The sequence below is a fragment of the Podospora pseudopauciseta genome, chromosome 4 (assembly GCF_035222475.1).
Source record: "Podospora pseudopauciseta strain CBS 411.78 chromosome 4, whole genome shotgun sequence".
In the NCBI taxonomy this organism is placed as follows: Eukaryota; Fungi; Ascomycota; class Sordariomycetes; order Sordariales; family Podosporaceae; genus Podospora; species Podospora pseudopauciseta.
This window is the reverse complement of record NC_085894.1, coordinates 3,729,612-3,754,740: the sequence shown is the minus strand read 5'-3', so window position 1 is coordinate 3,754,740 and position 25,129 is coordinate 3,729,612. Positions and strand designations below refer to the sequence as shown.

Below are 25,129 nucleotides of genomic sequence, written 5' to 3'. Positions count from 1 at the left end.
TCGACTATGAGCGTTTCGACGGGTGGATCGATGAGGGACCTCTTGAGGTCATACTCGATTTTGTGCAAAGCCGTTGGAGGCATATGCCTTGGTACAGCGAGTGGATTCAAAAGGAGCCCGATTGGTTGACGGATGCCCATCTGGCCCTCCTTCTCACCCTTCTACCGCGTCTCGAGCATCTAAGCCTCTACAATAACTTTGAGAGGGACAGCGTATGCATAAGCCTTGTACAAACAGTGCGCTGCAGTCCAGAACTGGTCCAAGCCGACGAAAAGATATTGCAACATCTCAAGACCGTTACTCTCCTACATGTCCATGATGAACCTCGCGTGCGGCACACTGAAGACGTCCTCCCATTCTTTTACCTCCCGTCACTGACAAGCCTCAAGGTTTTCCTGGACAACCCCACCAGAGGAGCAAACCCAAGTCCGCATCTGGTATGGCCCATGGTCGCACTGCCATCAACACCGATCACCTGTCTCAAAATACGGTCATTCAGAGAGCTTCACCTACCCGAGTTGCTTGCCGCCACACCTCGTCTGAAAACACTCTGGTGTGAATGGGAATTCGACCTGTACCTTCATGATGAGTGGCCAGGGGAGGCTGAGCACAACACGCCTGCTTTTGACCTGAATATCGCGATGAATGCCCTGCTGCAAGTCAGAGATACGTTGACCGAGCTCAACATTGGGGCTTCGAACAGTAGCGTGGACGGATGGCCTGGCACTGGCCCGGTCTCAACCAAGGTCGTAGGTGCAATGGCGCTTAGGACCTTCGACCAACTCAAGACTCTTGCCATTCCACTCGCGTTTTTGGTTCGGGTTGAAAGCACCCGAGATTGCCAAAGGAGCCGAAATCTTGGGTACCTGTCTCCCATGCCATCTCGAAACGTTGGCGCCGGGAGGGAGATCTATTGGTGGGCTATGGCGATGTATACGATCACTGGCCGGGGATGTCCTGCAACCAGAGAGCTCTCATGCGCATCATTATTCGTTGGCTGTCAACAGTGTCAGAAACCCAACCAAAATTCCGAAAGCTTCTCCTCGATTTGGGGCACTCCGAAACACCGGAAGATCTTCCCTTCGATGATGCTTGATCCGAGTCAACACAGATGGGATGGGAGCTCAAGAGCTTGGCTAGTCGACAAGGTATTGACGCCAAGTTTGTCTATGTCGATAGAGATGCGTACGAATTCGTGCATGATACTTGGGCTGATGAGGAAGATGGACACTTCGTTTCAGTTTCAGGATCCGATACGGAGAGCGAACTGTGAAGACTTTGAACCGAATATCGGCTCAGGAATAGGGGTGAAGTGTAACGGGGAGGTGGCCGATCCGTCTGCATCGGAGAGGATCAAATCGCGGCTTGTTGATACGGGTGGGACGTGGACAAGAAGGGCGACGGAGAATGGGGGGGAATGAGGTTCGATGTCACGAGCCTGTCCCTTTTACTTGCTTGGCACATTTCCCCGTGAAGGAAGGGACTCAGAGAATCTACTTTCAGTTCAGGAAACTTTGAAGGGGGGTGGATCAAGAGCCTCTGCCTGCAGAGCCTGATTACAGTGTTGAGTAGCATGGCATACTACGACCAGATGGGATAGTTTGATAAATACACCATGTCGGAGCAGTCCTTTGGGTTGGCCGATGTTGATGGAAAGTTACAAATTGTGGCTACGGGAAGAGATACGGCAGGGTGTTGGGTCACAGTCTCGGAGAGCGACGAGACGTGGAATATTGGGGCAGCCGCGGCTACCAGGCAACTTCTCGACAAGTATGTGGCCGTAGATCCCTAGAAGTCGTCCAAACAAACACTTGGATACTGGCGTTTTATCAAGCATGTTTCTTATTGCATCACTCTCCCTAGCACGCCTGTCTGGAAGGCTCGGCGGCTCGATGCCGAACTCATGGTCGAGAATGAGTACCTGCCGAGACTGTGGCAATCGCACTTAATACCTTCACTAGGGCACCTACCAGTGGCGAACTTGGGCATAGGGGTAAAGCTGTCGCTGGGGGTCGAGGCGCTGAGACGGTAGAAGGTATATCAGCAGAGGGACATTATACAGCACACCTTTGATGGGCAGTGTGAAGGTGCAGGAAAATGGGTGTCAGTAGGTATCATTTGAAGAGATTCACCCCCTTACTTACGGATAGATCTCCGATCAGGGCAGATTCAGGGTCACGGCGTTGATTCATGATCCCTTCGCCATCTGCTCAACCCGATACTTACGTCGGCAATTGGTTCGGTTTTTTGCTCGGCGCGGATGCGGTCCAGAATCACACAATTACCGAGTTCGCCACAGGGGTCTTATGTCGACCTTTACCTTCCTTACCCATCAAGACAGCAAGATTGAACCACTGGTATCACTTCAGTAAAAGGATATCGAGGTCCCAATGTTGTTATGTCACACGATATCTTCAATTGCGTCAAGATCTTCACGCCTTTGAGGCGGATTTTGTTTTCTGACACTGACACTTTGCCCGTTATTTCCTAAACGTGACACTATGCCTGGCTAGGTAAAGTGAGCAAATCCTTCGCCAGTCGCCTCCGTCCACCAGTCGGCCAATGCCGATCAGTGGGCCACCAATGAAGCCTTAGCTGGGTACCCCACGAAACAAACGACGGCTTCTTCCATGGATGCTGGCATTCTGACACCAAAATATACGGAATATTTACCTAAGCACCTAAGGTACCTAGATACTCCGTGGCTATGAGAGAATTGCAAGGTAGTGGGGCCATGGTGCGTTTCCCGCACATGCATCCATACCTACCTAGGTATATGCATGGGCCGAACCCAGCTCGAATGCAAGTTGCATAACAGCCATCCTCCCATTTCTGCGCGCAATGAACAACTTGAGAGGAATTTTTGTTAGCGTTTCTCCACCTACCTTCCCTCCCACACCGAGACCCGAGACTAGACCGAGCCGGCTTGTGGGGAGCTGCTCCCCCGGCCCCGTCCCCCGGCTTTAGGTAGGGTCCCGGGGATGTCGAGTCCACCCTAAAAACGAATGATCAAATCAAAAGGTGCGAACAAGGATTAGCGTGGGGTGAGGAAACTGAAGCAGAAGAGCAGAAGAAAATATGTTACGAATGGGAACTGGCCTCTTATGCAGTTGATCGACAGGAGTCCAATGCAACCTGCGCACCTCACGATGCCCATCATATCCCTTGCCCATCCCCAAAAAGCAAAACTTCCCCTGACACTCAAAAACGCCGCGACCATGTTTTTGTGCCGCCCAGAATTCTCAAAACCTGGAGTCTCTCATTATTCTCTTTCCCAGGTTTTCTGAAATCGCGTCACCACTTCCCAGTCATGGCAGATTCCGATGATTCCAAGTCCGTCCTGCCCGGCATCCCGGGTTACGACCCTGACAACCTGCAGCCATGGACTCTCGCTACCGTCGTGTCGGTCACGGTTCTTTCCACCGTCTCAGTCCTCCTGCGCCTCTGGGCTCGATATATCAAGGCCCAAAAGCTGTGGTGGGATGATTGGATGATTGTATTTTCTCAGGTTTGTACCAGCGCCGCTCATGTCTTTTACGATTTCTAACAAGGCCCGGCGGGCAGTTATGGAACTTTGTCACGGTTGGCTTCATCTTTGCCATGTATTCGGCCGGCATGGGCATTCACGCCGACAAAGTGGCCATGGAAAATATTGTCCTCATGGCCAAGTTCCTCGTCGTCGCCGAGATTTTATACGCCTTCAACCTCGTCTTCACCAAGATGGCCATTCTCTTCATGTACTACCGCATCTTTCGCTTCCCTTACTTCAAGAAGATGGCCTGGGGCATCAGCGCCTTCATTATCGCCTGGGTCATCACCATCACCTTCCTCTTCATCTTCATCTGCGTTCCTGTCGAAAAGCTGTGGTATCCGCACCTGCCAGGCCGCTGCATCAACCAGGTTGGGACGTGGATCGCCAACGCCATCTCCACCATCGTGTCTGACATTGCCATTCTCGTGCTGCCTATCCCTCAGGTGTGGAAGCTGCAGCTGCGGCAGTCTGAAAAGATTGGTGTGACGGTGGCTTTCTGCTTGGGTTTCTTGTGAGTTTTCCAGCCCTCCGCTTGCCAGGCTTCCCGTGCCATTCCCTAACCTCAATCTCAACCCCAGCGTCGTTTTTGCCTCGGCGTACCGAACCACGGTGCTTTTCACCTACACCAATGACGACCCATCGTACTCCCTCGCACCGACTGTCGGCTGGACCGCCATCGAAATGTCTGCAGGCATCATCTCAGCAAACCTGCCCACCCTCGCCCCCATCATGAGCCTGATCTTGACAAAGATGGGCATCTCGGGATCCCTCATCACAGGCGGCAGCGGCAGCGGAAGCAAGAACGGCTTTTCCTCCAAGAACAACTTCGGCGGCACTGGTGGAGGCAACTTGAAGTCGACGGGGTCAGTCAGCGACCGGACTGAGTCTGGCGGCGAGCTGCGAAAAGACGGCGACAGAGCCTTTTACCGTCTGCCCGACGACTCAAATATCAGCGAGACGGCACTCGACACTGGAAGGACGGCGACGCTCACCCGCGACGATACTGGGTTGCGGCCGGATCATGGCTATGCTTATACGGTAACGAGTCGACCAGGGAAACAGGGGGACAGTGAGAGCATGAGTGGAGACGAGGTTCCCTTGAAGGGAATCAGGGTGCACACGGATTTCAAGCAGTCAGCAGACTAACCACGTCATGATGGTGCAACGGGGCATTCTGCAAATTTGGGAGGGTACCTAGTGTTTTGTTCAGCGAGTTTTGGTAACGAGTTCCATTGGATTCTTTTTCTTTTCATTCCTTTTGTCTCTTTAGATACCTTTTTACTACTTTCTAGACGTACATACCTGCATCCGTGGCATATTCTGGGCGTTCGGACGCAATGCATGCCACCTACTACATGATCTTAGCTTAATTCAAGATATTTCCAACGCATCTGTTGCGTTGCTAACCGCTACGTCCATGGCCGCACTGTGCACTCGACATTGCCTACCTACCTTGGATGCCCAGTCATGGTCATGATCTTCATGGACTTTGTGTCAAGCCTGGCGTGTAAGCGCTAAAGCCCCTGAAGCACCCTACCACGGCGGTCTTGGCGATGTGCTCGGGCGGCACTGTCAGCGCTGCCGTGGCCGGGGAGCAACGCTTATTTTGACTCACCCGGCCTGTTGGCGCCTGCCGTCCTCACTGTCCTCGCCGAATGAGGTGGCCCGGGGTCGGGGGCACCCATCACACGCATCACGTCTCTGTAGATAGGTCCTAGATGGATAAATCATAAGAATCCCACCTCCTCTCCTTCTTCTTCCTTCTCTTGCTTCGTTTTATCCCAACGTCCACAATGGCTACCGTCCCCAACACTGCCACGCCTGCAGCGGCGGCGGCAGCCACCGACAACAACAACATCAACAACACCAACAGCCTCAAATATGACCTCCTAATCATCACCGACGCCACAGCCTCCATGACCACCTTCCTTGTCTCCCTCCACTCCTCCCTCCAGTCCATCGTCCGCATCTCCACCCTCACCGGCGCCTTCTCCCGCATCGGGGTGCTCGCCTACCGCGACCACGACTGCGTCGAGTGGTCGGCCGAGAAACATGCCTACGTCAACGACCACGTGAGGGTCACCGAGTTCAGTGGGTGGTTCGGCCAAGACCAGGACAAGAAAGACCTCCTCGGGTGGGTTCAACGTCTAAAGGTCCAAGGGGGCTACTCCACGCCGGAGGCGGGCAAGACGGGGGCGCACTGGGCGTGCGAAGTCATGGGGAGAGATGCCAAGGAAGGGGTCAAGAGGGAGACGGTGGTGATTTGGTATGCGGATGAGTCGCCCCACTTGAGGATATTGGATAACAAGGCTTGGGAGCTGGAGCAGGCGGCGTTGGGGAAGGTGGAGGGCGGGGAGAAGTTCAAGGATTGGGTCTCGGCTTGTGAGCAACTCAGGCGTAGCGGGGCGCAGGTGTTTTGTGTGACGGCGAGGACGTTCATGAACAAGTGCAGGGTGGACCAGAGCCGGGCTGGGTTGGGGGTGGCGGCCATGTATTCGTTCTTGTCGCAGGTCACGGGTGGGAGGTGCTTCAGTTTTGACACTTTGTCGCCCAGGGCGGAAGATATCTCGCAGCTGACGGTGGGAATTTTGCTTGGTTGGCTGGGTGCTGTCACGGAGAAGAAGGGGCAGGGGGGTGATCGGAAGCTGGTCTACTTGAACCAGTATGGGACGCTGAAGGGCATCGAGACGGTGGAGTCTGAGACGGATATCAACGGAAACAGGTGGCTTCCTGTTTCCGCGAACAAGGACGTTACCGAGGCTCTCAGGTGCAATCTCACGAATGCCTGGGTCAATGAGAGCGACATCGCCAAGATTGTCGATGTCCGGAACGGTGGAGCGGTCCAGGACTTTGCAAAGAGATACATGGATGACGAAGAATACCGGACCCTGGTGTGTGCTCAGCTGCAGGAGATCATCGAGACAGATGTGACCGTCATGGCCCTCAATCCTGTGTTTGGCACTCTATGGAGATCAGTCTGCAACGACCGGTCCAACCCCGTCAGAGACGGACTTATCACCAAGTTTGGGTTCCACGTTGATAGGATACCCGACGCCGAGCAAAAGGCGCGGATGAAGAACTGGCTGGAGGAGTCGTACGACATGAAGGGCGAAATTGTCAGCATCATCAGAGAAGTTGGAGATGGTGAAAAGTACCCCTGCGTGTTTCTTGATCCAACGCTCAGGTTCGCCGGCAAGAGCGAGAACGACGACGACAGCCGAGATATGGTCTTTACTCGGGACGAGCTACTCGAGATTGGTCGATCCTGCGATTACAGGATTCTGCGCCGACTTGGAAAGGTCCTGACCCGGCTCACGTTTGTGGCTTCCAAAGACGACCTCCCAGCCCATGTTCAAGATCTGGGCGAAGCTGAGCTCCCCCGGATTCCGCTCGCTTTGGCCAAGGCGGAGCGCAAGAGGATGTTTTGGAGAATTTTGCTGCATACTGTGCTGCCTGGTACCATGCTGGCCCTCCGTCCGGCCGCCCTGGTCGCTGCTCTCACATTGAGGATGGGGATCAAGGCACTGGAAGACGCAGCATTTACTGAGCTCTCCCTCATGAAGGGCAACTGGAACACTCTTGATATTCCCGAGACGTGGAACTCCAACTGTCTTAACCTTTTGCTCGAGGCCAACAAGAAGCGCCCAGGTGCAGTCCTCAGCAAGGAGGATGCCGAACTCTTTGAGGGCTTGGTGAGCTACAAGCTTCTGGAGATGAATCTCGACACCATGGTTCCTACCAAAATAGGATGGACGCCCGAGAAGGCACGCGCTCAGATGGGCCCTGTGGCTGTCTGCAAGTCTTGCCAGTTTCCTCGCTCCGTCACCATCATGGGCGACGAGGGAATCTGTGGTCTGTGCCACAGCGCCAGGGAAGATACCGACAGGGGGCGCGCCCATCGAATGGTACACGATAACATCTCCAAGGACGACAATGGCGCCACCGAGATCAGCTGGGTGGAGTGTTCCATGAACGACTGCCGGGCCCAGTATGTGGTCTACTTCCCCAACCAGCTCAACGTACGGCCTAAATGCTGGTTCTGTCGGCAGAGGAGCTTTGTCTCGAAGTCAGATTCCAAGTACGATCAACTGACCACTGCGCCGTGCGTCAGCTGTTCGATTTGTGCCAACAGGGTGATATGGCCTGCCGAGTACCGGCCTGATGGCTTCGATGAGAGCTCATTCATCTGCGCTCCCTGCGAAGGTGGCAAAAAGAATCGTATCGAGGAGGAGGAGTTCAGCATTCGGACGCTCGCCAACGAGAACGGTAAGGATTGGCTCGTCAAGAATGACGACGATATGATCCCGGCAAACGTCGTCTTCGGTGGCAGGTCGGTGTTCTTTATCGTTTCCAATTTGGCCCACGGAAGAGAGCACTTTGCGGACAAGGTGCAGGTCTTGCCCGCTTCTGACAAGGTGGCTTTGAAGGCACGGGGCAAGAAGGTGCACAATGTTGATGAGCTTGTCAAGGCTGTGAAGGGATGGGTCGACTCGCGCCGGGTCCAGGCTGGAACTTGCTCTCTCTGCTTCAGCGACCACAGGAAGAAGGATCTCCGTTTGGCCTGCGGTCGGAAGGGATGTGGCGAGCTGATCTGCGGCGATTGTGCTGACTCGTGGTACGGCATCAATCGAGTCGGCAAGATCATCAACGTCGCTGCTCTCAGCTGCCCGTTCTGCCGCAGACAGCCTTCGACGAAGGTCAAGTTGCCGGAGGGTGTGAGATACTTGGAGGGGCTAAAGAATGCAGTTGAGGAGGCCGGCAGCTGGATCTTCGCCTGGTGTTCCTCCTGCAGCTCAGCCAAGAGGTACATGGAAAGGGTTTGTGCCGCCGGAGCACCAGTCGACGTCGAGAACTGGAAGTGCGAGAACTGCACACTCACAGCCGAAGTGTTTGACTTCAAGCCATGTCCAGGGTGTGGTATAGGGACACAAAAGACTTCTGGATGTGATCACATGACGTGTGTTGTCAGTGGTTGCAACACGCATTGGTGCTTCAAGTGTGGCGAGGAGGTGGATCGCCATGAGATTTACAACCACATGTCGGAGGAGCACGGCGGATGGTACAATGGAAGGGAATATGAGGATTACGACGATGAGGAAGACGATGAGGTTGTGGAGGATGTTGTGGAGAGGGTAGCAGCGGTTGCCATAGACTGAGGGTTTTGTATTTCGCTTTTTTTTTGTACCGTATGATGCATGCTTTACTGAGCCGATAGCGTTGAAAATTTATGTCTTGTTTTGATTCAACCAATACTCAGGTGCGTCTACAAATAAAATCATAGGTAAGGTATGCACCAAACCCATCATTTGAGGGGTCCTAACCACCTTATCTTTCAAACCCTTAAAACTATACCTCAAGGCTTTTCAATTTATCCTTTAGGATAGGTATATAATCAATGTTTGATATCTTCAAACTGTCCCTAGCATGGCTAATAAGGAAGCAGGATATCCAGTATGGAGCAGTTAGCGAGTAACTTGGGAAGTATAAACAGCGATCATTCGAGGCAGTTGTTGCGCTCTCCCTTGTTTTTCTGGAGCTAAAGTTACATTGTGCAGTCTTGTGTCCATCATGAAGGAAAGTACACCCGTTTCGGGCTTGAGTAGCTATGCGGGCGTGGCAATGGGGAACCTCGCACATCGTGGCGAGCCCGCATTCAACATCTTTCGCCAATCCTGTTACCTTCAACTCCTAGCACCTACATGAATAATTCCGCCCGAATTCTGAAAACCACCAAACATCAGACATTCTACCTTGTGCCACCAGACAAGACAAACCGCCAACCATGAACCTCCTCCTGCTCCTTCTCATCCCCGCGACAGTTGCCCTCTCCACCGCCAGCACCTTCCCCCCAACTCCCACCTCCACCCCAAACACCACGCCCATCCCCCGCCCCCTCCGCTACGAAATCGGCTGCAAGGACACCATCCTCGACATCCCCTCCATGATAGTCGCCGCCCGCTCCCTAATAGGCTACTGCCGCGGCATCGTGACCCCCTGGACCAAAATGTCGTGGGTCTACAACAACACCCGCGCTTACATCTGTGATTCAGACCAGCGGCGCCCCCAGGGCTGCCTCTGGGACCAAGTCTATGACGCCTGGGTCGACATCGGAGTAAATTGTGGATTCGGCAGGGCAGGCTTCACCTACGAGCAGCAATACGAGAAGACGTGGGGGTTCGATGACGTGAATGCAAAGTGGTGTGGGACGATTGATCCGTATTAAGTGAGCTTGGTTGGGTGGATGGTGGTTATTACGTGGTTTGGTAAAACTATTAGACTCGTTTATAGTTACAAAAAGAATGGGACCTCCTCATCAAGTCATCACCTGTCATGCCAACCCTCTCCCCTAACGCCATCTAGTATGTACTATATTTTCCTACAACTCCCTCGTGTAGCGTAGTCAGTTCCCCTTGAACACCTCCTTCAGATACACACAGCACTCCTTGTACAATTCCTCCGAGCCCGCCGCCGGCTTGGTCGGGTCAGGCGATTTATCCCACGCATGCGGCACCCCAGGGATCATCTTGTGCTTGACCGTCTTGTTTATCGGCGCTCTCCCCAGTCTCTTGGCCAATTCCTCCCCTTCATACTGGAGCATATCCCACTCGCACGTGTAGAAAATAACCGTTTCGGGAATCGCCTCCTTCAACAGTGTGTCGGAAGCCTTGGTAGGCGATAATATCGGACTGGCGAGGCTAACTCCAGAAGGGTAGAGATACGAGGCGTCAAACAACGACGTGAGGTTCGCAGGAAGGGTTTGGTCCGGCCGCACACATCTCGCGCGCTTGACCTCGCGGGACTCGGTGTAATCGCAGATGGGGTACCAGGTCGCGATGGCGCGGATGTTATGCGGCGGGACTGGCGCGGACAGAGTCTTGAGGTGCTCAGACAAGCAAATGGTAGATGTTATGGCGATGTTTCCACCGGCCGAGAAGCCAGATGTGGCGAGCTTGTGAGGGTCAATGTATAGCTCTGGGCCGTGACGGATGAGGTAGAGAAGGGCGTCGGCGCCGTCTTGGACTGCTACCGGGAAGGGGTACTCTGGGCTGAGACGATACTCGACTGATACATAGACAGCCTTGCATTCTTCGAGGACAAAGCGGGCGAAGCGGGCGTCGTCGGTGGGGGCGCCGATGGTGAAGCCTCCGCCGTGGAAATTGATAACGGCGGGGAAGAGCTGGTTGGTCTTTTTTCGCTTGTCATACCCTTCAGGCGTGTAAAAATGAAGGGTCAAGTTGCCCTTCTTGTCGGAGATGGTAGAGGGAATGGTATGGGTAAAGGCCGGGCTTGGAGGCTTCGGGTTGGCCAGGAAGTGCAGTGACATGCCAATGTACTGCAGCGACCTCCACCAATTGGCCGATATTTTGAGCCAGGTGCGGGACGGGGGTGATCCCACGGCATCTTTGGCGGTTTCTAACGGTTTTTTGTCCTCCTCGGTCGGTTGGGGTGTCTGGGCCGGTGTGCCGGTGAGGTTGATGTTGGGGATGGGAATGCCGTCGACGGTGGGGATCTTGGACATGGTGGATGGTGTCGTTGATATGGATGACAGGGGTCAATGGTTCGGGACAGCTTTGACAGCTCTTGGCGCGCTGGATAGCACAAGTGTGGGTGTCATCCGTTGCTAATTGCTGAAACAATGGGAGAAAACAGTCAATGACAGCTCGATGATAAAATTATGGGAGTAGCAAAAAGCAGTGCCGCTGAAGGGCGTCAGCTATCAAGCCTCAAACAGCACTGACAACAGCTAGCTGCCTGGCCAAGAGCTGTTGATGTCATTCCAGAAATCCGGGGTCCATGTAAATGCATATCCATAAATTATTGGCTGGGCCTTCTGTGCAAATGGCGGGGCACCGTTGACACCTCCCAGCCTCCAGCCTTGGCAAATCATGTGACTCGGATTGCTGTTGTGTTTCAGCTCAAAAAATAAAATGCTAAACTGCGCTCTGACGTCACTCAAGTGTATGATGTCATCGGTGCTAGCCCTGGGCCTCATCTTCACATGGCAGAGTGCATGAACACCGGGCAACTTGCTCCGCTGGTGGTACCCAGGAAGCCACTCACCCGCTCAAATCGTGGTGTTTGGTGTCGGCGGGAATCGATGACACATAGCCCGCAGAAATAAGGAAGGAGAGTGGCTGTCGTGCCCAAGAGAAAGGCATGCTGATTGTTTTCGCGAAACAAACAGCGGTCCAGGCACGAACTGGGAAAGACAAAGCGTGCCGAACTCCGTCCGAAAAGCTTGGTGGGAATAAGCCATCCCTATTCTTAGTGCTTAAACAGGCATTCCCGCCCTGGCAGCTTCAGGAACCTTCGTACCTAAAAGCAGGTACACAACACGCACGACCACCACAACCACAACCACCCCGATCCGTATTTAATCCTCGATTGTTGGTCTCTTTTTCGTTTTGACTTTCTCCACCTACTGCCTACTTGACAAAAGTACGCTACCTATACTAGTGCTTCACCATCAAGAGCAGCTTGCACCACTGACGTCAAGCTGTTAGGCTTGACAAAAGCACATCACATCCCCATCTTGTGGAACCCAACCTCATCCTCCATTTCTCACTTTTCCGGAGCATACCCAACCCAGCTGCATCTACCCCGCGCGCCTGAAGATCTCGACAATCACCCGCCTTGGCCGTCCAACATGTCGCCAGGCAGCTTCAAAAAGCCTCTCTTGGCTCTGAATCGCATCATCGGCCACCAGTCGGCAAAGAATCACATGACCAAGCCCAAAATTGGCAACATTGCTGCTCTTGACAGTGAACGCGAGGAGAAGAAGTTGAAGAAGGCCCTTGAGCAACGCGTCAAGCAAGACGAAAAGGAGGAGGAGCGACGGTCCTTTCAACAGCGCCGCAAAGAGGAGGAAGAACGCGCCCTTTCTACCGACCCCCCTGAGATTGCGGCGCGATATGGCACCAAGACTAGCGATGTTCTGGTGGAAACCGACTCCGTGCAGCGCCTTGCCGCCAACCCCGATAATGCCGGCAAGCAGATCGAGTTCATCGCGAGAATACACCACACACGTTCCCTCAGCTCCAAGCTAGCCTTCATTGTGTTCCGCGAACAGATTGAGACGATACAAGGTGTGGTAGCCTACAAGGAGGGCCACATCACCGAAAACTTTGTTCGATGGGCCGAGCATCTGATGACTGAGAGTCATGTCCACGTCAAGGGCACACTGCAGAGGCCACCAGAGGAGGTCAAGGGGTGCTCCATCCACGACCTCGAGGTGCTTGTTGAGAGCATGCACCTGGTTGTTCCTGTGAAGGAACACTTGCCAGTTGATGTCTTCTCCATCGACCATGTTGAGATGGACGAGGAGTCTCACCAGCTCGAATCCTTGGCCTCCACCAGAGTCAGAGTAGCCAACCGTCTCGCCTACCTCAGAACACCTACCGCCCAGTCCATCTTCCGCATCAACAGCGGCATCTGCAGCATCTTCCGTTCGGTGCTCGAGGGCCATGGCTTCATTGAGATTCACACACCCAAGCTCATGCCTGCCGCCACAGAGTCGGGCGCTGAGGTCTTCAAGGTTAACTATTTTGGACGCACTGCCTTCCTGGCCCAGAGCCCGCAGCTCTCCAAACAGCTGAGCATCTCGGCAGACTTTGGCCGCGTGTTTGAGATTGGCCCCGTGTTCCGTGCCGAAGACAGCAACACGCATCGCCATCTGACGGAGTACACTGGGTTGGATTTGGAGATGGCCATCAACAGCGACTACCACGAAGCCTTGAACATTATCGACGACATGATGAAGAGCATCTTCAAGGGTATCTACACGCGTTTCCGCAGAGAGATCGAGATCATCAAGACTAGGTTCCCCCATGAGGATCTCGTCTGGCTGGAGAAGACCCCAGTTTTTACCTTCAAGGAGGCCATCGCTTTGTTGAACGAGTCCGGCTGGACCGACGACCATGGAAAGCCGGCTTCCGAGCTTGAAGACCTCAGCACGCGCGCTGAGATCCGTCTTGGCGAGGTCATCAAGAAGAAGTATAATACCGACTATTACATCATCGACAAGTTCCCTGCTTCTGTCCGCCCCTTTTATACCCATCCCGACGAAGAGGACCCGCGGTTCACCAACTCATTCGACATATTCCTGCGCGGTCAGGAGATTACGACCGGTGGACAGCGCATCCACAAGCCGGATGTCCTCGTCGAGCGCATGAAGAAGGCGGGCATTGAGCCATTTGGCATGCAGGAGTACCTCCAGGGCTTCGAGTATGGCGTGCTCCCTCACGCAGGTTGCGGTATCGGTCTTGAGCGCATCATCTTCCTGATGCTCAACCTGGGCGACATCCGCAACGCCTCGCTCTTCCCCCGCGATCCCAAGTCACTTCCTGAGCAAAAGGCTGAAGTTGTGCGCCTTCCTCACCCCGAAGCCGACACGATCCGCTACGCTTACGACTTCGAGCACGGCTACCCCAACCTCGAGATGCCCACGGTTGAGAAGCTTATTGCCAATTATGGTGATGCCACGAACACGTCCTGGCTTGATGATCGGTACCACGTCTGGCGGCACGAGCCCACGGGAGCCGCAATTGGCTACGCTGAAGAGAACGGCTACGCTCTCGTGATGGGTAATCCCCTGTGTGACCCACGTCAGTACAACATTGTCATTCGTGACTTTTTGAAGCACATGCGCAAGCAAAAGGACCTCCGACCCCTGTGGCTATTGGTTTCTGCGGAAATTGAAGAGATCCTTGGGTCGAAGCTCGGCTGGCGCACGTTGAGCTGCGTGGCCGAAGAGCGTGTCACCATCGCCGATGCGAAGAAGGTGGCCAAGAAGGAGCGCCAGGCAGAAGACGCCGGTGTCATCATCAAGGAGCAGCCCATCGACGAGCCCGTCCCCGAGGAGCTGCGCAAGAGGATCGACAAGAGGATTGAAGACTGGAAGGCCGGCCGTACGGGTAGACAGGTTCACATCACCGAGGTCAGACCCTGGGTCGACATGGAGCACAGACGCTATCTCTGGGCCGAGACCAAAGAAGGGGAGATTGCAGCCTTCTGCGTGCTCCATAAGCTGTCGCCGCAGAACGGATACCAGATCAAGTTTGCTCTGGATTTCCCCGACTCCCCCAATGGCACGATCGAGGCGCTCATCTCGGCCTCGATCCAAATGTTGGCCAAGGCCGGCATTCAGCATGTCACGTTTGGCGCGGGAGCCCTGCCCGAGATGGTCACGGGCGGAAACCTGGATGGCATCCGGGCCAAGATCCTGAGCAAGACTTACAGGACGGTTGCGCAGCAGCTGAGACTGGTGCAGAAGAGCGAGTTCAGAGAAAAGTTTGGTACGAAGAATGACTTGGTGTATATTTGCTATCCCTTTATGGGGCTGGGTGTCAGTGGGACGAGAACTTTGATCAAGTTCTTTGAGGATGAGATGTAATTCTGTGTTTTAGCACAGCCGTTCTTGTGGGAACTGGATGAGGGTGGAAATGGAGTTTCATTCTAGCATATCTTTTTTCATGATACCAACTCTGTTTAGCCCTGTTTTGTGGTCAAGTTTCTTTTGTTTGGACTGCGAGATGGCGGGGAGTACATAGAGGGTAGACCTTTGCGTGTGGAGGAAATGGGTTAATAGCTCTTGATACCAGGATGTTGTAATCTCGAACAGTTTATACCCTTTTTGCAATTCTTGATGCTGCCAGATTGAGACCCAGTGTTATTTTCTTGGGAATGAAGCACTGAATGAGACGAAGTGAAGGAGGTGAAGTCTTCGGTTTCTTAGATGTTTCGCTCGTCAACAGACGACATTGCATCATGAGCACAAGATCGTCAAGAAAATTCAACCAAGGTTAAGGCGCGATGGCAGAGTGGTCTAATGCGTGAGACTCGAAATCTCATCTCTTCGGAGGCGTCGGTTCAAATCCGGCTCGCGTCGTTCTTTTGTCATTTTTGACTATGCGTGATGCTAGCCATTCATCATAGGAAACCAATTACTCATTTTGTTCCAAAAACACACGGGGTTGCCGTTTTTTGTCCGAGTGGTCGACTGTGGTCAGTTTCTTTCTTGTCTCTGCGGGAGTCTGGGGGTCATCTAATCCCGATGGTGCAGTTTGAGGGTTGGGGTTAGAGCTGCATTGATCGACATGCAAGGGTCCGATTGAGTTCGGCAGGTGGGGCGGCGGGCTGACGATGACATCATAGCCTGACGCAAGACCACGACGTCTGCCGAGACTGTTCCTACCAAAACAAATGGTCGTTGCACCGCCAAATGGACGTCATTCGGCCTGTTTGCATAGACCCAACAATGCCAAAAGCCTCTGGCTATGATGAGCCGCCTGGCTTTTCTTTCCTGCCGATCGTCCTGCGGCGTCACCACAGCGAGTCGTCCCTTTTTTCTTCCTCCTGGTCCGGCCTACCATCATCATGGCCATGGTTTCCCCTGATCTATTCTCACTTTCTTCTCTATTGTCTGCTTTTTACAACTCTTCAGATTTGAAGCATATTTGATACCCACGACAAAAAAAAAACAAACCAACACAAAACACTCAGCATGGCAGAAGACACCCATCTGCCCTACCCAACCATCACCACCGCATCGACAGCCACGAGCAACCTGAAGAATGACCCGCCAACAGGGCTAAACTCATCCTCCACCTCGACCACGGTCTGTGAGGGCGCGGTAACAGCCACGACCGAAACCCACCACGGCGTCGGCGCCCACCCCGAAGACCCCCGCGGCCTCCCCGTCGCCTCGTTCGAGGAATACCCCGGCCTGCCTCGGCTCAACTACCGCATCCTCGACTACAAGCTCAAGCTCTCCATCATCGTCGCCCTCCTCGTCATCGAGTCCTCCTTGTTACCCATCATCCTCTACTATGGAATCTCGGCGAGCACCTCCCTCCGCCCAGGCCTCGTCTTCGCCATCGTGACGTCGTTTTTCGGCATTGTTACCGGCATCGAGTTTGGTCTCCGGATGTTGAAGCTCATCCTGAAGGGCGATCAATACCGCCCACCGGGGGGAACAAAGTGGAGTTTTGATTTTACGCATCACACGCTCAGTTTTGGGTACACAGTTATGTCTGGGATTTTGATAGGGGGTTCGATTCCGCATGACCCGCCGGTGAAGGTGCTGGCCATCCCGGTTAGTTTGTTTTTGATCCAGATGGGGGTTCAGCTTACGTGGGCGGGGTGGATGAATGCCACGGGGAGGAAGGCGCCGTTCAAGATTTCGAGCGTGAGCAAAGGGGAGAGGGTGCCGCCGTTGGTGCTGACGATTATTGAGGATATCGTTGGGGTAGATGGCGGGGCTGGGGTGGAGTATAGACGGGCTGTCTTTGCGAGGTACGCGGCGAGTAAGAGGTTTAGGAGGATGATTGCGGTTCAGAATTGGTTTTGGGCCGTGGGATCGTTGGTGTTTGGGATTGGGACACTGGTGACGATCTGGTGTGTGCATTATTATATTGCCTATGGTATTGGTAAGTTTCTGTCTAAGGGGTGGGAGTCTGAGATACCCCTTAGGGGGAATGTGCTAACGATGTGTAATAGGATGGGCTACCCCGCTGGTCTTCACCATCGTCTGGACTTGGATCTCGGTTGAGTGGGTGAGACGGGATTTGAGGGAGGAGAAGAGGCTATGGAAAGAAGAGCACGGTCAGGGCGCCGAAATGCAACAGACGCAACCACCAGAGCCGGAAGTACAGCAACAGGAGACAAAGTAAAGGCAACGTATAGGTAGAACACGCATGGACTGGAGTTCAGGAGTCTGATTTGCTTTTTGGGACAGGCACCAGTGGTTTCCTGATACATCGGTGAATTAGAGAAAAAATATGTACAATCACAACATAAAAAGGCTTTTCAAATTTGCATATTATTCGTCGCATTCGAAATATTCATACGACCTACTGCCGCCGCTTACTTAGACCTTTGGTGCGCCATATCGGATGAGGTCCGCCGCCTGTGATAAATGTCAGTCGCGAGTTTACCATCTTTGTTTGGATAACACATACCTTTTCGGCAATAGCATACACCGTCTGGCAAGTGTTTGCCCCCGGCAGTGTCGGGATGACACTCGCATCCACAACCCTCAAGTTCTTGACGCCGTACACCTTGAGCTCCTCGTCCACCACACCACCCAGCTCCAACGGCATCATCGCACACGTCCCCGCGGGGTGATACACGCTCGGGCTCAGTGAGCTGCTCAAAAACGTCGCCAGCTGCTCGTCCGTCGTCACGCTCGCGCCGGGGGAGACCTCCCTTCCGCCCCAGTCTTTGGTCTTGGGGTTATCAAGGTAGTACTTCCTCGTGAAGCGGACAATGTCACCCATGATGGTCGCGTCCAGGGGGTTGGCCAGGGCGCGGTAGTCCACCTGCGGCTCGGTGTTGTGCGGGTTGGCCGGGTTGACATTGACCGTTCCCCTGCTCAAGGGGTGGAGGTCGACGAGCAGGCCGCTGGCGGAGCCGCCTTGGAGGACGAGGTTGTAGAAGGCTGTGTTGTTGTTGCTGAGGGCGGAGGCGTAGGAGAGCATCTGGGCGCGGTAGCCGGCTGCGACTGTCGGGTCGGATCCCGTGGGGAGGTAGGCGGCGTGGTTTTGGGCCGCGAGGTCGGCCGAGAGCTTGGCAGAGCGGGGGGAGATGACGGGGAAGGAGAGCCAGGCGGCTGAGTTGCCTGTTGCGATGGAGTTGGGGCCTGTGCGGTTGGCGGCCCAGACTTGGGAGGACCAGGTGGAGAGGGTGCGGTTTGTGCGGAGGTCGTCGGAGGAGGGGCGGGCGGATTGGGGGATGCGGGCGACTGAGGAACGGGAAAGGTTAAGGATTGTGTTTTGATGGAGGGGGGAACAAGAGGAGAGGGGGCTTACATTGGAACGAGGCGGAGATCATGCCGTGGTCCTGGAAGTTTTGGCCGACGCCGGGGAGGTCGACGATGGTGTCTATGCCAGCTGCGGAGAGAACCTTTTTAGGACCGATCCCGCTCACTTGCAGTACCTGGGGGCTGTGGACACCACCGGCCGCCAGGATGACTTCTTTTCTGGCAGTCACTGTGGTCACCGGAGCGGCGGTGTTCCCCGGTTGGCCTCTTGCTGGTGCCGGGACGAACGAGACGCCAGTGGCTGTCGTGCCGTCAAGTACGATCTTGGTGACTTTGGACTGGGTGACCAAGTGGTAGTTGGCTCTCTTGACGTTGTCATAGTGGCCTGTCTTGGCAAAAGACCGCAGCACCGTCTTGGGATCCATAAAGGTTGGATACCAGTAGACACCCGGCACACCAGACCCGCTGTCACTGGCGATTTCAACGCCTGGTAGACCCTTGAACGCCTCCATCTGAGCCGTCGTGGCTGGGAACTGGTACGAAGGCCAACCGGCATAAACCCCTGAAGTGTTGCCCCAGAAGCTGGTGTCGTACGTAATGTTGGCTGTTCTTGTGATGTCCGCGTTGGGCGGCACAAAGTTGAGAGCCTTCTTGAAGTATGGCAGCAGGCCCTCCCATGTCCAGTGGGAATTCTTGCCAAAGAAGGCCCCCCAGCGGTCATAATCTTCTGCGGTCCCACGGATCGTCATCATGGCGTTGACCGCAGAGCTACCTCCCACTACCTTGCCAGCCAGGACTGATATAACACGGTTTCGTAGGTTGACCTGAGGAACAGATCGGATGTCGTACATGAACTGACTGTCGGACATTCCAGAGAATCCGCCTGCGACCGTGGTGAGCGACGCTGCCTCGCCTGTGCATCGTCAGCTTTATATTCGGTAGGACCATCTTCAATGTGGGTTGACGCACTCAGAACTCCGTACTCGATGACGAGAACCGTGGTCTTGCCATCCTCCGTCAGCCTGTCAGCCACTGTAAGACCAGCTGTACCGCCCCCAATGATCACGTAGTCGTATTCATTTTGGACTTGGCGGCCATCAAGGAAGACCTTGGAAGCGCGAAGATGTCTGCTGTACGCCGTTGGCGTCAACGTCAAAATGGCGACAAAAAAACTGGACAGCCGAGCCATGTTAGTCGTTGGAGCTTTCAAAGGTCCTCAGGACCTCCTCACCGGGCTGGGCGGCGGAGGCCTGTGTACTTTTAAGGGATTGGCATGGCATCAGTTAGACGGCCAAGTGCCGAGAGGGTCACTGCTCCGAGCGACAGGCATCGTATAGGCTGAAGAAGTCTTGGGACTGTCAGGTCATTGTTAGCAACAGCGCTGGATAAATATGCGAATGTCACCGCAAGGGGGAAACGCTGTTAAAAGTTGCCAGGTCGGGCCACAGGCGCATTCTCGGATTTATGAACGATGCAAAGTGTCAGACGAAGCAATATCGAAGCTGGGACATGGCGGTTGTGCCTCTCGTCTGGCGTTTAGCCGCGTCCGTGGAAACACACCGACTGGTCAGTGTGTGCGGGGACCTGATATTAAGCGGAGGATAAGGTGTTGAAGCGGGAATGTGCTGATCTGCAGGTCCCAGCATGAAGCCCGGTCGGTTGCGTGCAGCCAGACGTAGGTAGGGAGGACGACTTGGTCCACTCATCGGCCGAAGTCAAGTGCGCAAAGTATTTACGGTACCTGGGTAGAGGAGTAGTGGGCTTGGACTTTTCTGGCGTTAAACCTTCGAGTTTATGGACCGTCATCTAGTACAAAAACTGCTACAGAGTCTCATGCGCTCGCCATGAACCCAAAGATGACAGCCAGCCCCAAAACCGGCCCAGTCACCACATTCACCCTCGCCCCTCTATTCTCAACCGCGACAGCAGCATCAGTGACAATATCTGGTCCCGTCACCACTTCCTCTTCCTTCACCCCGCCAGACATGGAGAAAGTGCTCCCGATCTCTCCCCATCTCACATTCGAAAACGTAACCGAGACATCCGGGACCTGTGCCCTAATCAGTGCCGGATCGCCCTCAGTGGCATTACAAGGCCCGTTACTTGGCAGCCCATCAAGCCAGCTCATGAAGTCCCCTTCCGAGTTCCAGAGGCTGAAAACCAAGACCATGCCCCGCGCCAGAGCCTCCCCCATCCCTTTCATGCCGCCAAGTCGGAGGTAGTCAGATGAGTTCTTGGCTGCGCAGAAATCCTCTGTGATAGAGCCCTCGTATGAAATCCCGTCAAATCTCGAGTCAGTCGTCTCGGCTGTGTTGGGGATAACCTGTCCGTTCTGAATGTAAAGTCTTTTAATCTCCCTCAGCTCACCCGCGTCGTTGGTGAGAAATTGGGTGACGATGGTGAACGGGTTTGAACTGTCGATGTCCAGTCCCAGGCCATAGAACGAAGGGCTCCCGAGGTTGAAGGTGTTGAGCCCGCAGCCGTCTTTGTCGCAGACTCCTGGGGCTCCCTTGCCGCACTCTGCCTCGCTGGAGCAGAGGAATGACCCAGGAGAGGAACAGGTATGGGGAGTAAACGAGTTGGCGCGGGAGTTGGCCTCCCAGATATCCATTTCGTTGCAGCAAGCGCCGGAGGAGTTGAGGTTGGGCTTTTTGATCACAAAACCTCGGATTAGTTCTCCACAACAGCAGATTGCCTGTCGCAAGCACGTAGACTTACCAGCCCGTTGATCCACGGCGCAGTCCTAAAACACTGCGCATCACAATACCCCGTCCCGTACCCCGCCCCAGCAGGGTTGCTCTCCGACCTGCTCCCGCTCAGGTCCATCTCGGACAAATACACGGCGCTGTTCATCCCGCAGGGCAGACCCGAAACATCGACATCTACAGCCAACTCCTGGCCCAGCAGCGTCAGAGGTTCGTAATTCTCTCCATCCTCAGCGAGGAGATAGACCCTCGGACTGACAGCGCGGTATTCAGCTCCGTCAAAGAGGTATTGCCTCAGTGTCACTGCCGAGCCCACAGCAGACACGCCGATTCCGCCGTATTCAATCCCTTCGAGGGCGCAGTTTGCTGCGCACGAAGCTGGATCGTCGGGGTCACAAAGCAAAGGGTTCGAGAGGAAATCGGCAGAAGCGCAGGAGACGGAGGGGTCGGAGATGGAGTGGAAGTGGCGGGATAAGGCGTCCGTCACGAGGGAGGTTTGCTTGGTGGTGCAGATGCCCGAGGAGGTGCATTGCTGGGTTGGGAAACGAGGGTGGAGTTCGGGTGTTAGGGTGCCAATTTGTTGGGCGTGGGCAGATGCAGGGGAGAAGAGGAGGAGGATGAGAAAAGGGGCGAAAAGGGGGGTTGCCATGGTGAACTGGATAGGCTCCACAATAGGGGTAAACAATGGGGTTGGATTTTTGCTTGTCAGGGGGACTGCTTGAAATTTCATGCGAGTCCTCGGATTATTTATTGGGAGCTACTGGGCCTATCTTTTGCGAACCTGCAAATTCGATGCAAACCTGGTGTTGTCCTCAAACATCTTGACTTCCCCCCGCGGATTGATTTTCACGATCCGTAACGCAGATTGGGCTAGGTAGTTATACCCGGATTTGCTAGCCTGCGGAAATCAGAGGGATTTGGAACGAATGCTCAACATAATCTGTCACCTGGTGTTTTGTTGCAATTTGCATAGGCAAAATCCGGCACAACTGCTCCAGGGGCGACGGAGTTGTTTGGGCACACTGAACCCGCGGTCGATCATTAACCCCTGAACTTCGCTATGGCCTCGAAGCAGGATCGCGACATTCGGCATTTGGAGAACACGGAACTTCCTTGGGCAATCTTACCTACTACTTACAAGTCGACTGGTAAGTGGGGTATCTGCACTGCGCGGTTGAGTTCCGTGCAAGGGCAAAAGACCCGGCAAGGTAACGTGTGCTTCAAAAGTCTGTGCAGGTTCAAGATCAATGACCGGATAACACAATCCCGGATCACGTCAGATGCCATCACATCATCACTATTTCAGGGGCCTGGCTAACTTCAGCTTCGTATTAGGGTCTATGAGAGGTAATTATTACACTCTGTCTCAAGAGAAAACCATTGGCTGATCCAGACAAAAGCATCACTGGATGTGGTGTCGGGTGTTTTCATTTGAGGCTCCAGATGGGTGTTTCGTGTGCTTGTGTGCTCAAACTTTTGTCCACGGGTACACCGCCCCTCTCCTTGACGTCCCTCCGCTCCGGGTAACCCCCGGAGACCATGGCATTCAAATGAATGGTATGTCATCCGTATTCATGTAATCATTGACGCCGTAGCTGATGCAGTGAAGGCCGCCCAACATGGGCGCCGGGTTGGTCCAGGTATTGTCATCGCTGCAGGTCTGCCACTCAAGACCGGGCCAGATGCAGTTGTAAAGGCCGGCAAGTGTGTCGCGCTTGGTGTTGGAGGTGGAGCGCTTATCAGGAGGGTTGCAGGGACCGGTCATCACGGGTGTGTCCATCGCCACGCCGGGAAGATGAGTCAACTTTAGGAAAGCATGAATTCCATAGTTTGTGCAAGTCGTGGTGACGCCCCCCAGCTTCCCCATGGGGATGACATCTGACCATTTGTTCGAACTGCACTCCTGCCACTTGTCGCCGGGGGAGATGCAGTTGAATCGTCGTGTCTTGCCGTTGCACTTGCCAGGGCCGGACTGGATCGGGGTAGCGTCCGCGGTTGATAGATCGCGTTCGGAAACATGGCTGCCGACAACATCAGCGTCTTCTGTCAAAAGGGTATCTTAGCATTCCAGATTGAAGCGACATGGAAACAGAGGAATGAACTTGCCAGCGCGAACAGCAATCTTGGTCTCCAAGGTGGTTTTATGGACACCAAATCCCCAGAGAGAAGAGGTAGATTCGGCAGTCCAGGTATTGAGGGGCTCAACGGAGTAGGACTTGGTGGTGGTAGGCAACGAAGTAGTGCGCGGCGCGGTGGAAGACTCGACGGTGCCCCAGATGGGAACTTCAGAGTAAGGCTCGCATTCAGAAGCCAAAACCCCCAGGCAAACCGCGGCCAGTTGAAAAAACACAGCTTTCAACATGATGATGGCGTCTCTGAAGGAGTGTGGCTTGAGGTTCCGGTTAGAATGGAGAGGGAGATGTAAGAGATGGAGTTGAAACAGAGAGAGACAGAATGCGGGAGATGAGTTCCCTCATATGATTGGTATCACTGGTGGAGTTGTGCAGCCTCAGAAGTACCTGTGTATCGGTGGACTTGAGATCATGGAGAGAAGACCCTGAATTTTGTGGGGTATATCACAGCAAGCTCCCATTTGAAAGAGTACCCATGTGCTCTTGTCACAACATGGCAGATATTTGTTGGATGAGCCACCCACCCTCTGGTTGCTCTTTAGAGCTTCCTTGTTGGTACATTTCCCCACACTCTTTGTGGCATTTTACCTCGCCTGTAGAGTATTGTTCACACTGTAGACAAAATGGCTGACACGACAGAAGTAAGCCATGTCTCAGAGGATAGTTGTAGGCCTTAGAAATACCTAGTACGCCTTGAAAAGAACAGCTAATATAGGCCTTGAAAACAACTAATTGACCTAAAATAAAAGTACCCTATGTCTCACAAAATAGTTGAGAGACCTAAAAAGATAGTTGAGAGACATAAACCGATATTCAGGAGGTCTACCAACTTTCTTTTGGGGCATGTTTTGAGAATACGATATGCGCCAACGTAGTTTTACATTGCTAGTTATGATGGCTTTGACTACTCACTAATTCCTCCGTACCGGGTATCCTGCTTCCTTGCTATGCTATCGCCTCCTTGATCCGTGGAAAATCACTAGTCCCGGCTGTCTACGTTCGAGTGCGATGCCCTAACGACTTTTCCCTTATCCACGATCTTATACTCAACCCACTTGCCCACCGCTCTGTCGGTCACAAAAATACCCGCTCGTTGCATGGCCACGGCCCTGGTCTTGCTTTGCTTACAGAGCTTGACGAGAAGCTCCCATAACGGCGACTTATCCTGAACGCGCGCCGGCATGTAGTAATGTTGCAGGCCGATCATCTCCAGATCCTTAAATCGACGCCAAGTCATGGCCATGTGGCTTGCCGTGATCCTCGTAAAGAAAAAGTCGGCGGGGATGAGCCAGTCGCAGTTGTGCCCAATGGATTGGAGATTAGGACACCGTTTGACGAGGGCGGTTTGCATCTCGGTGAGGTAGCTCTTGGCGTGATTGGCATTGCCCTCGCAGCGAATAACGATGGCTCGGATGCAACCGGCGCCCCGTTTGCCGACACGATTTACCCAGCATTTGTGGTATGGGCTGGACAGGCCAAACTTGTTCTCTCCGTAAAATAAAGAGAGAACCTCGCCGAATATGTCCTTGTCGGTGCCCAGGGCTAACCCGAAGAAGGCGCCGCTCGTTCCGTTTCTGGGTTGACGCAAGCTATGTAATGGGATCTCGATCTCGGGGATTCGGGGGACGATGGTCCTGTCGGAAACAAGACAATAACGGTAGATCATGTTCCGAATTTCGCCTGGGAGAAGCTTGAAATGGGATGCCGGCGCGCTGGGCACGACCGAGTTGTCGGCGGCTGAGCTGGTTGTGTTGTCAGGCTCCGTGGCAGGAGGACTGGGAGGGAAGGGTGGAAGCGGTTCTTTGTCGACAGCACCATCGCCAACGTCGTCGAAGGGCGCAGGAACGGTGGGGAGGGGGCCCGCGGATGTGCGCATGCGCTTAGCGTCGCCGGTGGTGCCCGCCATGGCCATGGCTTTGCGTTTGGTCTCACCCATCGTGTCGTCCCGGTCAGGTTCTTGACATGTCAGTAAAAGGTGAAAACGGCAACGGGAGAGGAAATG

At 54.1% G+C, this 25,129-nt stretch overlaps 11 protein-coding genes and 1 non-coding gene across 12 annotated transcripts; 6 read left to right on the top strand and 6 right to left on the bottom strand.

Annotated features, from left to right (window-relative positions):
- Positions 1-79: 79 nt before the first annotated feature.
- Positions 80-2,032, top strand: QC763_0071500 (uncharacterized protein; the record flags this gene model as incomplete). The annotated part of the gene is made up of 2 exons (XM_062905988.1): positions 80-1,770; positions 1,864-2,032. The coding sequence occupies exons 1-2, from the start codon at positions 1,616-1,618 to the stop codon at positions 2,030-2,032; spliced, it is 324 nt and encodes a 107-aa protein (XP_062766271.1). The 5' UTR covers positions 80-1,615.
- Positions 2,033-3,142: 1,110 nt separating this feature from the next.
- Positions 3,143-4,940, top strand: QC763_405080 (uncharacterized protein). The gene is made up of 3 exons (XM_062912150.1): positions 3,143-3,508; positions 3,565-4,043; positions 4,111-4,940. Exons 1-3 carry the CDS (start codon positions 3,311-3,313, stop codon positions 4,676-4,678), a joined length of 1,245 nt encoding a protein of 414 aa, XP_062766270.1. The 5' UTR covers positions 3,143-3,310; the 3' UTR covers positions 4,679-4,940.
- Positions 4,941-5,325: 385 nt separating this feature from the next.
- Positions 5,326-8,688, top strand: QC763_405090 (uncharacterized protein; the record flags this gene model as incomplete). Its single annotated transcript, XM_062912151.1, has 1 exon — positions 5,326-8,688. The coding sequence occupies one exon, from the start codon at positions 5,326-5,328 to the stop codon at positions 8,686-8,688; it is 3,363 nt and encodes a 1,120-aa protein (XP_062766269.1).
- Positions 8,689-9,314: 626 nt separating this feature from the next.
- On the top strand, positions 9,315-9,755 carry QC763_0071470 (uncharacterized protein; the record flags this gene model as incomplete). The annotated part of the gene is made up of 1 exon (XM_062905987.1): positions 9,315-9,755. The coding sequence occupies one exon, from the start codon at positions 9,315-9,317 to the stop codon at positions 9,753-9,755; it is 441 nt and encodes a 146-aa protein (XP_062766268.1).
- Positions 9,756-9,932: 177 nt separating this feature from the next.
- Positions 9,933-11,051, bottom strand: QC763_405100 (uncharacterized protein; the record flags this gene model as incomplete). Its single annotated transcript, XM_062912152.1, has 1 exon — positions 9,933-11,051. One exon carries the CDS (start codon positions 11,049-11,051, stop codon positions 9,933-9,935), a length of 1,119 nt encoding a protein of 372 aa, XP_062766267.1.
- Positions 11,052-12,179: 1,128 nt separating this feature from the next.
- On the top strand, positions 12,180-14,924 carry DPS1 (aspartate--tRNA ligase dps1; the record flags this gene model as incomplete). The annotated part of the gene is made up of 1 exon (XM_062912153.1): positions 12,180-14,924. One exon carries the CDS (start codon positions 12,180-12,182, stop codon positions 14,922-14,924), a length of 2,745 nt encoding a protein of 914 aa, XP_062766266.1.
- Positions 14,925-15,337: 413 nt separating this feature from the next.
- On the bottom strand, positions 15,338-15,419 carry QC763_0071440. The gene has a single exon. It is a non-coding gene; the product is annotated as a tRNA-Ser (tRNA).
- A 472-nt stretch (positions 15,420-15,891) lies between these two features.
- QC763_405120 (uncharacterized protein) lies at positions 15,892-17,349 on the top strand. The gene is made up of 2 exons (XM_062912154.1): positions 15,892-16,959; positions 17,030-17,349. The coding sequence occupies exons 1-2, from the start codon at positions 16,035-16,037 to the stop codon at positions 17,200-17,202; spliced, it is 1,098 nt and encodes a 365-aa protein (XP_062766265.1). The 5' UTR covers positions 15,892-16,034; the 3' UTR covers positions 17,203-17,349.
- On the bottom strand, positions 17,230-19,928 carry QC763_405130 (uncharacterized protein). Its single transcript, XM_062912155.1, has 4 exons — positions 19,260-19,928; positions 18,340-19,203; positions 17,491-18,272; positions 17,230-17,438 (listed from the first exon to the last, which is right to left on the bottom strand). The coding sequence occupies exons 1-4, from the start codon at positions 19,477-19,479 to the stop codon at positions 17,400-17,402; spliced, it is 1,905 nt and encodes a 634-aa protein (XP_062766264.1). The 5' UTR covers positions 19,480-19,928; the 3' UTR covers positions 17,230-17,399.
- A 193-nt stretch (positions 19,929-20,121) lies between these two features.
- On the bottom strand, positions 20,122-21,644 carry QC763_405140 (uncharacterized protein; the record flags this gene model as incomplete). The annotated part of the gene is made up of 2 exons (XM_062912156.1): positions 20,122-20,939; positions 20,975-21,644. 2 exons carry the CDS (start codon positions 21,642-21,644, stop codon positions 20,122-20,124), a joined length of 1,488 nt encoding a protein of 495 aa, XP_062766263.1.
- Positions 21,645-22,541: 897 nt separating this feature from the next.
- Positions 22,542-23,357, bottom strand: QC763_405145 (uncharacterized protein; the record flags this gene model as incomplete). The annotated part of the gene is made up of 2 exons (XM_062912157.1): positions 22,542-23,035; positions 23,102-23,357. 2 exons carry the CDS (start codon positions 23,355-23,357, stop codon positions 22,542-22,544), a joined length of 750 nt encoding a protein of 249 aa, XP_062766262.1.
- A 749-nt stretch (positions 23,358-24,106) lies between these two features.
- Positions 24,107-24,793, bottom strand: QC763_405148 (uncharacterized protein; the record flags this gene model as incomplete). Its single annotated transcript, XM_062912158.1, has 1 exon — positions 24,107-24,793. One exon carries the CDS (start codon positions 24,791-24,793, stop codon positions 24,107-24,109), a length of 687 nt encoding a protein of 228 aa, XP_062766261.1.
- Positions 24,794-25,129: the final 336 nt, after the last annotated feature.